At 44.0% G+C, this 12317-nt stretch overlaps 1 protein-coding gene across 1 annotated transcript in view; it reads left to right on the top strand.

Moving 5' to 3' along the window:
• VAV1 (vav guanine nucleotide exchange factor 1) overlaps positions 1 to 12317 on the top strand; it is a 92474-nt gene that overhangs the window by 44162 nt on the left and 35995 nt on the right. Inside the window, exons 8-10 of the mRNA XM_032212410.1 lie at positions 6996 to 7099; positions 8644 to 8743; positions 11545 to 11640. Coding sequence (XP_032068301.1) covers positions 6996 to 7099; positions 8644 to 8743; positions 11545 to 11640 — 300 coding nt within the window. The remainder of the gene's footprint in view (positions 1 to 6995; positions 7100 to 8643; positions 8744 to 11544; positions 11641 to 12317) is intronic.

Raw genomic sequence — 12317 nt, 5'->3', positions numbered from 1 at the left:
TCTTTTTTTATTATTATTATTATTATTATTTTTTATTAGTAAAAGAAAAATACAACAGCCAATAGATTGCAAAAGACAATACAACATCCGCCACTGTTTTGCTTTACATTTGACTACGTTTCAAGACATTTCCATAATAACAAAATCGTTATAGACATCAAAAGTTAGGCATCTTCTTCCCTCCCTCCCTCTTTCCTTCCCTCGTTTCTTCTCTGCCACTCCCCTTCCCTCCCTCCTTCTCTCCTTCCCTCCTTCCTTCCCTCCTTTCTTTTCTCCTTTTCTCCTTCCCTTCCCCTTCCCTTTCCTCTCTCCTCCCCCCCTTCTTTCTCTCATACATTCCCTCCTTCCTTCCCTCCTTCCCTCCTTCCTTTCTTTCTTTTCTCTTAGATTCCCTCCTTTCTTCCCTCCTTCCTTCCTTCCTTTCTTCTCTTGGAGAGATTTCTATGAACATAGGATTTCACTGGTCTAACAGCTAGACAGAAATGTGCAGTTGATATCCAGTAAATTTGCTTCCAATACAGTTTACAATGCAAACTCCAGAATCAGTTCCCATGTAGAAATCTTGACAATGGCAAAGAAACATGTAGGATTCAGTTCCATTATGACTGATAAAGTTTAGAGTTGACTGATATCGTTCACACCATAAGAGAGCGCTAAGATGTAGAAATGAGGCAAATCAAGTCTGGGGAAACAAATTGATGGTTTTATTAGAGGTTTTACATAAAAACTAAAACAAAGGGAGGGAGGGGAAAGAAAAAACTGAAACCAAAACTTTTATGTTATGATTACAAAAACAGAACTCACTTTTCTCTATATTCAGTTTTTTTTTTAAATCATCAACAGCACAAATCATAAAGCATATCCTTTGTAAGGTTTCCTAAAAATGCCCTAATTGATTCCTGTATCGAGTCAAGTTTCAATATAAAACTAGTCACTTATTAGGAGCAACACAGGCAAGATCTTTTCGTGACCCATCAAAACCGCGCTCGACTAAGCCGCGCTCGATTAAACCGCGTCGCTGACGTCATCAACAGGGTGACAACAGCCAGCGCGGAGAAAGAAGGGCGCTTTAAATAGCGCTTTGAAAGCAAGCCGATTCAACTTAAGGTAAGGGTTAGGTTTAGGGTTAGCTTTAGGGTTAGGTTTAGGGTTAGGTTAAGGGTTAGGGTTAGGTTTAGGGTTAGGGTTAGGTTAAGGGTTAGGATTAGGTTTAGGGTTAGGTTAAGGGTTAGGATTAGGTTTAGGGTTAGGTTAAGAGTTAGGTTTAGGGGTTAATTTTAGGTTTAGCGTTTACAGCATGCTTCTGTCTCCGCGCTGTTGTCGCCCTGTTGATGACGTCAGCTACGCGGTTTATTCGAGCGCGGTTTATTCGAGCGCGGTTTATTCGAGCGCGGTTTTGTGGTGGAACCGATCTTTTCACAGTCAGGTCTAAGCTTTGTTTGAGTTATAGCTGAACTGTACCCCTGTTCCTTCCCTCCCCTCAGTCTGTGTCATAAATCACATTCCCCTATGAGGTGCACCCCTCCCAAACCTGCTGCAGGTATCTGAGATCCAACTTCAGCCAACAGAATGAGCGGAATGCACCCCCCCCTTCTCTTACTATGACAACGCTGGGGGTTGACATCTTTTGTCTTTCAAGAAAAAAGTCTATATAAACCCATACATACATACCAGAGGTGAATTGCTCCCAGTTTGGCCCGGATTGGCCGAACTGGTGGTAGCAATGGCAGGAGTGGGCTCACCTGCTTCCTGGGCTCATGCCCAGGAGCGTGTCCAAAAAAGTAGTAAAAAAATTGGCAACACTCCACTGATTGATACATACATACATACTGTTGTATTTGTGCTGATAAATAAATAAATACAGCACAAATACAACAAAATGTAACAAAAAGGCAACAGTAAAAATATTGGGTTTCTGCCTGGATGGTCTCTTGTGATGAGCCGAAGGACAGAGAATGGAAGTAGTGATCTTCCTCCCATATTTGGGCATACCGGGGGTTGTAAAAATCTAATAGATACATACATACATATATACATACTTGTAAAGGTTCCCCTTGAACATATGTGCTAGTCATTCCCGACCCTAGGGGGCAGTGCTCATCTCTGTTTCAAAGCCAAAGAGCCAGCGCTGTCCAAAGACTTCTCTGGGGTCATGTGGCCGGCATGACTAAATGCTGAAGGCGCACGGGGCGCTGTTCCCTTCCCACCAAAGGTGGTCCCAATTTTTCTACTTGCATTTTTTACGTGCTTTCAAACTGCTAGGTTGGCAGAAGTTGGGACAAGTCACGGGAGCTCACTGCGTTACACAGGGCTAGGGATTCAAACTGCTGACCTTTCTGATTGACAAGCTCAGTGTCTTAGCCACTGAGCTACTGTGCACATACATACATACATACATACATACATACAGACAGACAGACAGACAGACAATAAAATAGGAAGGAGAGCTATGCATGTTCCTTGACCAAGTGGAATGTAAAGAAAAAAGAAAAAAAACAAATGAAATTTGCTCCCGTCTTTTTTTAAAAAGAGACAACTTGATAATGGTCACTCATGCCCTCATCACCTCAAGACTTGACTACTGTAACGCGCTCTACATGGGGCTGCCCCTGAAAAGTGTTCGGAGACTACAATTGGTCCAGAACGCAGCCGCGCGAGCGATACTGGGTGTACCGAGATACACCCATGTTACACCCATCCTCCGCGAGCTGCACTGGCTCCTTATCGGTCTCCGAACGCGCTTCAAGGTGCTGGTTATCACCTTTAAAGCCCTACATGGCTTAGGACCCAAATATCTACGAGACCGTCTTCTGCCACATACCTCCCAGCGTCCGATAAGATCACACAAGATGGGCCTTCTCCGGGTGCCGTCGAGTAGACAATGTCGTTTGGCGGCTCCTCGAGGGAGGGCTTTCTCTGTAGCTGCCCCGGCCCTATGGAACGATCTACCCCCTGAGATCCGGACCCTCCCCACTCTCTCGGCCTTCCGGAAGTCTATTAAGACCTGGCTATTCCGGCAGGCCTGGGGCTGTTGACCTCATGTATGAGGTCCAGCCCCACTAGCAATAGCAATAGCAATATAGCAATAGCAGTAGACTTATATACCGCTTCATAGGCCTTTCAGGCCTCTCTAAGCGGTTTACAGAGAGTCAGCATATTGCCCCCAACAATCTGGGTCCTCATTTTACCCACCTCGGAAGGATGGAAGGCTGAGTCAACCCTGAGCCGGTGAGATTTGAACCGCTGACCTGCTGATCTAGCAGTAGCCTGCAGTGCTGCATTTAACCACTGCGCCACCTTGGCTCTTAGAGCACTCACTAAGATTGAGTGCATGATGTTTCTTTTAACCTGCTTTCTCTTTCTATTTTAACTTTTTTAGTATTCTTTTTAGAGTTGTTTTTATGTAAGCCGCCCGGAGTCCTTCGGGATTGGGCGGCATATAAATTCATTAAACTTTGAACTTTGAATTAAAATTGACAAAAGCAGCCAGAAGTTTGGAGATCCTGAACATTGTACCCAGGTTCTAACTGAGCCTGTTTCACACGGTGGTTTTTCTTTTCTAGGTTTAGCTCTTGGGCTGAGCTGTTGTTTTAATCTTAGTGGGTTTTTTTTAATCAGCCATCTTCAGTTGTTTGCCAGTCCTTTGGCCATATAAATCAATATCATAAATAAATAACAAGCAGAAGGAAAATAAAGTTGCAAAATTTATTTTCAGACGTAAATAGAACTATCTCTACCTCATTATGTAATGACCAAATAAATGAATACAAATATTTAATTTCCTTCTAACCATCTCTGTCCCTTTTACTTCTGTCCTATGCAGCTGACACTATTTGCAGGCTGAGGGAGTAGGGCCCACCATCCTGTAACCAACCTGACCAGTGATGGATTTTATAGTACTAGGCAGGGGAAGAGTGGGGCCGGATTCTACTGGCCAACCAGCATGGTTTCAATATCTTCCCAGTGGTGGGATTCAAGTAATTTAACAACCAGTTCTCTGCCCTAATAACCAGCAGGGTAGGTGGGGCTTGGTGGTCATGTGACTGGGTGGGCATGGCCAACTCAACATCACTCATGTTGATGGGCGTTTGACCTTAGCTATTTCAATGTCATAAGGGTTAACCGGAGAGGCAGTTTCTGTAAGGGGGGCAACAAAGATGAGGCTAGAAACAACACTAGGATGTTTCCTTCCTGCCTTCCTTACAGGATTAGCCCTGTAAAGTGGGAAAAAACAAAAGGAGATTTCTTCCAACAACCGGTTCTCCGAACTGCTTAGAAAGTTACCAACCGGTTCTCTCGAATAGGTGCGAACCGGCTGAATCCCACCACTTTATCTTCCATAGTATAATAATATCCTTTGGCCCTGGCAGTCTTTCCATATGGAGACAGACAACGCCAGCCTTGAAGCCTTCCCTGACCTTTTTCCCTTTGCCACCAACACACAGATGCATTTTTACAAATAATCATAATGTATTTGTAGTGATTGGTAGTACATGTGTGTCCCATGCATTATGGTGGCATGTTAATGCAGTCCTCAGACCCCATGACCGCAGAACACCAAAAACCTCACCTGCAATGCATTTAAAAGAATTGCACTCTGCCTATGCCCCCCAAGACCCCCCCAGGACAGCTGGATTCCAATAAGCTCTCTCCTTCCATTTTGCTACCCTTGTGGCCTAGACTTCCTTCCTTTGCTATGTCCTCTGTAACCTTGCTGGTTTGAGTTTGCTTATGTGTCACTTCCCTTCTCTCTTTCCACGGCCAGAGTGACTCACCTGCAAAAATGAGCCATTTATTTTAGACAAGAGCTTTGTGGCACAATCCTGAGTCCTGAAATAGCAGCCGAGGAGCCTTCGGATTATTATTATTATCCTTTTCCAGTGAATGGGGTTTCCCTTCCAAAGGGTGAAAAAGCAAAGCTCCCCAGTTCTTGGCTCTAGTTTGTTTTGGCTGACTCCAGTGACGTGCGGTGAGGTTTATGGCTGGTGAGGCAGCAATTTTTTTAGACTTGTGGACTTCGACTCCCAGAATTCTACATCCAGGCATGCTCAGTTCCGATTTAAAGCAACAGCATTTGTTTTTCTCCTTTGCTTAATAAGTTTCCTTCTTTCTTTTTCTTCTCCCTTCCCCTCCTTCCTCCCTCCCTCCCTCTCTCCTCCCTCTCTCAAATACACACACAGAAAGTTGCACCAGGAGGATGAAGTTTGAATTCCTCCCCCTCCCTCCGACCCACACGTACCTTTTCCAGCTGTTTCAGAGAGGATTTCAACTCTGCTCTTGCCTGTCATCATGAAAAGGAAAAAAAATGTAAAAGGAAAAAGGCAAGAGCTGAGGTCAGGCTGGGCTAGTTGCTCTCAGAGTCACCGTGGATGACTCTGCTTAACTGTTTAAAAAAGCCTCTAAAAAGTGCCCTCTACAGGAGGAGGCAGGAGAACAACGTGCCTCATCTACGGCAGGAACTTTTCGTCTTTTAACCCTGGCTTAACTCTGCTCGAGTGATCATAAAAAGTCAGACTAGATGAGGCACGTTGTTCTCCTGCTGCCTCCTGTAGAGGGCGCTTTTTAAGAGGCGTTTTTAAACAGTTAAGCATTAAGCAGAGTCATCCACGGTGACTCTGGCAGCAACTAGCTCAGCCTGACCTCAGCTCTCGCCTTTTTCCTTTTACATTTTCTTTTTCTTTTCATGACGACAGTGCCTCCCCTGACTGCATGTCCCTGGCTGACTCCAGGTTATGTAAAACACCGCATGGATTGTGCTAGTGACACATGGCGCTCTCCTTTAATCTGCATGGATGGCACCCACAGGGGTCAGACCAAGAATATCAAAAACTTTTCAAACACGAGTAAGTTGCAATAATTTTATCCGGCTATTTCATAACAACATCCAAATCCTATGGGGACATTTCTTATTATATTCCTCCAGAATCCTCCTCCGTGAACTGTTTCCTTTAAAAATGTTTCTTACACCTCATTTAATTGTAGGGAGAATTTGCTTCCTGTCAATGAATGTGTGGATGGCCCTGGGGAATGAGGGGGGAAGAGATGCTCCCTAGAAAACCACCAGATCAGAGAGACAGGAGCCCTCGGCGGCTTAATTCTCAAAGAAAGAAATGTACTGTAGGAAGGGCCTGCCCTAATGGATCAAGCATTTAAAAGTGGCAATGGGAAATTTTACTTTCAGACCCTGAAGGCTCTGTTAATGCTCTGTTAATTTGTTTATCCTAAACAAATTAGGATTAGTTCATCTAGTTCTGTTTCCTGTCTAGTTTACCTAGGAGGTCGGGCATTTCCATTCTCTTTGTGTATGAATTATGAAATTTCACTTCAAAATGGCCTGGCTAGGATGACAGCTGAACTCAAAGTAATTCCCTCTGTATTCAGTGGAATTTAATCTAAATATACGATCATCTCCTCTTCCTCCTTCTCTTTCTCCTCCTCCTCCTCCTTTAAATCAGCAGTATATATTTATTAGAAAGATATAGCCGATATACAAAAGACAAATTTAAAAAAAAAATGGAAAGAAATTAGAATTTCCATGACATTCAGATTCAACACTTTTAAATTATCCAAAAGAAAGAAAAAGAAAGAAAGCAGACAATTATTTTTAAAAAGCGTGTCTGGGTTCCGACCAATGCCCTAATAAAATCAGAAGTCTTCAGCAAGACGTTCTAGAGCCATTAAAGCATCATCAAAACAACTTGGCTCCCCCAATTTTACCATGGGCTCAAATGATGCTGGTCCAATTTTGTCTCCTTGGACATCATCATTGCCAACCAACACTCAACAGTTAAACACAGAGGAATGAGAAGAGAATCAGGACAAGACATGATGGTGGAGGCTAACGTTGATTGCTATGGCAAACATTACACAGTTCTGAAAACTCTCCTTTGGTGATAGATACTATCTCGCTCAGTTTTCATGCCAGTAGAAACACCAGATGTAAACAAGCCAAGCAAATGAGTTATTCTTTGTCGATGGTTTTTCTACTCCATCAGGAACTTTTGAAAGTTCATCGGTGCTTTCTGGTGGAGCTGAAGAATGCGTTGTCTTTTAGCCACTCTCAGAATCTCTACCAAGTGTTTATCAAGTACAAAGAACGGTAAGTGACTTCCTCAAAAGGTCTAAAGCTCCCCCCAAATTATGGAAATCTAAGTCAATGTTGGCCCAGTCCCTTTTCATATCCATCATGCTACAGATAGCAATAGCAATAGCAGTTAGACTTATATACCGCTTCTTAGGGCTTTCATCCCTCTCTAAGCGGTTTACAGAGTCAGCATATCGCCCCCAACAACAATCCGGGTCCTCATTTCACCGACCTCGGAAGGATGGAAGGCTGAGTCAACCTTGAGCCGGTGAGATTTGAACCGCTGAACTGCAGATAACAGTCAGCTGAAGTGGCTGCAGTACTGCACCCTAACCACTGCGCCACCTCGGCTCTAGATAGATAGATAGATAAGAGATATGGATAAAAGATAGATAGATAGATAGATAGATAGATAGATAGATAGATAGATAGATAGATAGATAGGTGGATAGATAGATAACAATAGCAGCAATAGCAGTTAGACTTATATACCGCTTCATAGGGCTTTCAGCCCTCTCTAAGTGGTTTACAGAGTCAGCATATCGCCCCCAACAACAATCCGGGTCCTCATTTTACCCACCTCGGAAGGATGGAAGGCTGAGTCAACCTTGAGCCGGTGAGACGTGAACAGCCGAACTGCAGAACTGCAGTCAGCTGAAGTAGCCTGCAGTGCTGCATTTATCCACTGCACCACCACTAAGACAAAGAGACATAGATACCTTTTAGCTGCCATCTAATAGCTATTCATATTTTTGGAGCCCAGATCTAGTAGCTCAATTGTTTAATTTCCCTGTGTTCCCAGAGAAATATAAAATCTGAATCAAATCACTGAGTATTGTTTAACATTCAGAACTGGACTTTTCACCCACGCAAACACCAATACTCCCTAACAATATACACAAGTACATAAAGTATACTGACAGTAGCAGCTAAGTTCGAGTTGGGAGTATTTCTCTAGAGATATGTGTTCTGAGCCCGCTTGTCCCACACCAAGGCACTCCGAGCCAAAGATACTTTATGGAATTTATTAACAGACAGACAGGTCCTTGGCAGCAATCCAGCACAGACAAGCCTTGGCAGCAATCCAGCCTGCCAAGCTAACACCACAGTTCTCCAACATTAGTGAATGCGTTGACTCCTGCAAAAGAGGCGTGTGCACAAGCATTCCTTTTATAGTCTTGAGAGGAGCCTAATTACCACCAGCTGAGTGCAATTACCTCCTGTAACTGCGCAACTGTTCCTTACGCCTATTAGCTCTCCGGTGCCGGGCATCCAGGAACAACTCCCTTGTCTCCTCCCCACTGCTCCAATGCATGACGTCACGATCACACTCCCTTGTCTCCTCCCCACTGGTCCAAGGCTCAGGCGCCTCCTGGTGACCAACCACCTCTCTGCGCCCTGCTCGGAGTCGGAACCCTGTCCAGGGTCCTCCACATCCTCCAAAGCCGACTCATAGGGCCCCTCGCTGTTGGAGTCTGGTGGCAGCTCCAACGGCTCCTGCTGGGCCACAACAGATATGTAACTTTCATTTACCCTGGTTTCTTACACATCTCTTACAGGTTCTTGCTCTATGGTCGCTACTGCAGTCAGGTAGAAGCAGCTACTAAATACCTGGACCAAGTATCAAATATTAGTGTGGATGTGCGCATGAAACTAGAGGTGAGAGATGCTATTTCATACATGTGCTAGAGACCATCCCACTGCATCAAAAAGTTGCTTTATGTATCATATTTAGTGGAGAGAATTGCTTTTATGATTGTCTACAGGTTCGATATCTATGCTGCAAGAGCCGCATGACAGCTAGATGGCACCAAAGGAAGATATAACTCTTACACTTTATTGCCATCTAGTGATCATTCAAGGTTTTTGCAGCACAGATGACAATCCTTTTATTGGCCTTTCCACTTTAGCAATGGTATAACCCAGCTTCATCAACCTGATTACCGTTCCCATAATTCTCAGCTAGCATGCTTGGAGGGCAAATGGAGGAAGACTGGTTAACTTTTTAAAAAAAATAATAATCAGTGTACGTTGTTTTATGTAACGATATGTGTGAATGACCTTGGTAAACAAGGAAAGAGATGTGGCCCAGGGAACAATCAGATAAGGGGAGGCTCAGCCTGCAGCTGCATAATTGGCAGAGAAAGAATAAGAGGATCAAAATGGATCCTCTTATCAGACTGTAAGAAGAGATGACAGGAGCTTTGTATGTTTAGATTTGGAAGGTTCTATTAATGTAGCCTAGTGTTTCCCAAAGTGTGGTACGCGTACCCCCAGGGGTACGGGAAGAATTTGGTGGGGGTACGCATTGCACCGGAGTTTGGTGGGGATCACGTGGGAATATCACAACAGGAGAAGATATCTTTAATGTTATGAATACATTTATGCAAGAGAACAAAACTGATTGGAATAGATGTGTTGGAATAAGCACAGATGGAGCAAAAAGTACGGTCGGAATTAATAAAGGATTCGTTGCAAGAATTCAAAATGTTGCTCCAAATGTCATATCCACACATTGTTGCATACACAGAGAGGCTTTGGCAACACGTAAGATGCCCGCTGATTTACAGAAAGTTCTGGATGAAAGCGTGAAAATCATTAACTACATTTTTTTCATGTAGTTATGAGGGGTACTCCGCATTTTTTATGAGGGGTACTCAGCGTTACGAAAATTATAGAAGGGGTACACATATGTCAATAGTTTGGGAAACACTGATGTAGCCTTATAATAAAGCAAAATTAACTCATCTGGTCTGTCTCCCATTTGGTTTACCTTGGAAAGCTGGCACTACATAACTCTTGTTACATACTGTCATTATGTCATTATAGAACTGTGCAAAAATGCACAATCAAATTAATATACCATTTAGTAGTAGTCCTTTTTTTCTGTTACATTAAAAGTAAAAAAATTCCATGACCCGACAAAAGCGCGAACGTCATAAGCGCGCCGACAACACCGCGGCGCTAAAACCGCGATGTCAAAAGCGCGCCGACAACAGCGCGCCGACAGAAGCGCGATTTAATTTAAGGTAAGGTTTAGGGTTAGGTTTAGGGTTAGGTTTAGGGTTAGGTTTAGGGTTAGGTTAGGGTTAGGGTTAGGGTTAGGTTTAGGGTTAGGTTTAGGGTTAGGTTTAGGGTTCCGTTACAGCACGTTTCTGTCAGCGCACTTTTGTCGGCACGCTTTAGGGCTAATTAGTCGTTCATTCGTCGCACGGTTTTGTCACCGCGCTTTAGTCACCGCGGTTTAGTCAGGCGTGCTTTTGTTGTGCGCGCATTTGTTGTGGAACCAAAAAATTCAGCTGCCGCTTTTGGAAAGTTCTGAGTCCTTTGCCCCACATCCAAGACTTTCAAGTCTTGAATGATCCTGAACAAAACTGGAGAAAACTCTAAAGAACAAAGCCACTCCAGCAAAAATCAGATGTGTAAATAAAACCCCAGAAGGGATGGAAAGAGGAAGGACGGTGTCCTGTCCTAGTGCCTCGAGTGAACAGAAGCCTTGCTAGTTTGATGCAATACTGGTGGGTCTGGCAGCTACTCCAAGGTGCAGACTCGCTAGATGCAGACATGAAGTCTTACCACTGGCATATTAAGTTAAAAACAAGAAGTCAGGAATGGCAAATGTGGTTTTGCTGGTAAGGAGGGTCAGGGAGATGATCTTGAGGGAAATAGGCAAGAATTGTTATATAGGTCAGGAAAGTTGAGACATTCCTTAAGTCCCGGGATACATGGTAGTAGGGTGCAAGGTAATTGTCAGCGTTCCAAGTATCATGTAGAATTAAATCAGAGTCCAAGGCAAAACGATCCTTAAAGTTCCAGTTTAATAAATCAGACATCTTAGGGCATCTGTGTTAATCCCAATTCTGGAAATTACATCAGAATCCAACCCAGTTAAAAGTTCATGATCTTCTCCCCACACCCACAAATCCATCACATGGTCCAATCTTCTTCTTCCACGCTGGCGTTTCCACCCAGCTGCTTCCGGTCAGGTGTAAAAGTGCGGAGACAAAGGATGACCTTGGTCTTCTAGTAAAGAATGAAAACAACACATTCCGCAATCCTACTCCTGTCTATTCCACCCTCCCATCGACTTTACTAATGAAACAGCATAATGAAATAAGAGGAAGTGTGGCAGGCCAAAATTCTAAAAGGAATATAACGTGGCAGGCCTGACAGTCATATTCTAAAGAGATTCAGGTAGGCTCCTCTCTGACCCACTGGGATGTAAAGTGGAATGGAGGGAACAGCACAATCAGGTCTGCAAAATTCTACACTTAAAGCCTATTTCAATAAAGTAAGTTCTAAGTTTCCTGTGGCGTTTGTTTCCTGATACCTCATAGTATCAGGAAACTATACCTCATAACTAATAAGCTATTGTTTGGCCTTGCGCAATAATTTTCCCCCGCTGCTGGAGAAGTATAAATGGCAATGAATGAATCATGAATCATGCTTTTGCCTTTCAGGAATGTTCCCAGCGGGCCAATAATGGCCGGTTCAGCCTGCGTGATCTCCTGATGGTACCCATGCAGCGGGTCTTGAAATATCATCTTCTCCTTCAGGTAATAACATTTTATCAGCTTATGTCCTCCGTGCCGAGGAGAGAGGATGAAGAATGGGGAAAGGAGGAATGACGTTCAGAAAACCTGAGCGAGGTCTTAGCAATAGCAATAGCAGTTAGACTTCTATACCGCTTCATAGGGCTTTCAGCCCTCTCTAAGCGGTTTACAGAGTCAGCATATTGCCCCCAACAACAATCCGGGTCCTCATTTCACCCACCTCGGAAGGAGGGAAGGCTGAGTCAACCTTGAGCCGGTGAGATTTGAACCGCTGAACTGCAGATAACAGTCAGCTGAAATGGCCTGCAGTACTGCACCCTAACCACTGCGCCACCTCGGCTCTTTTCTGCAGCTTTTTCTCCTGTTGAGCTTGGGCTGGAGAAATTCCCAGAAGATTGAGCTCAGGTGCCTGCAGCCAGTTCTTTGACCAAATTCACAAATGTGGCAGTTGTGTGTGTGTGTGTGTGTGTGTGTGTGTGTGTGTGTGTGTGTGTGTGTGTGACAGGGGGAAAGGGAGTTTGAAGGAAGAAGACCAAGAAAAAGCTGGAAGCCAAGAATCCTAACTTTGTGTAGACAAGGTCTTCTCACCTTGAGTCTCCTGTCTCTTTCTCTTAGAGACTCCTTCGAAGCAGTGAGACATATCTCTGCCCTTTTGTTCCTTGGGACAAGGCTCTACAATT

The sequence above is a fragment of the Thamnophis elegans genome, chromosome 2 (genome assembly GCF_009769535.1).
Source record: "Thamnophis elegans isolate rThaEle1 chromosome 2, rThaEle1.pri, whole genome shotgun sequence".
Classification (NCBI taxonomy): Eukaryota; Metazoa; Chordata; class Lepidosauria; order Squamata; family Colubridae; genus Thamnophis; species Thamnophis elegans.
The sequence above is the reverse complement of the archived record's forward strand: the minus strand, read 5'-3'. Positions and strand labels throughout refer to the sequence as shown.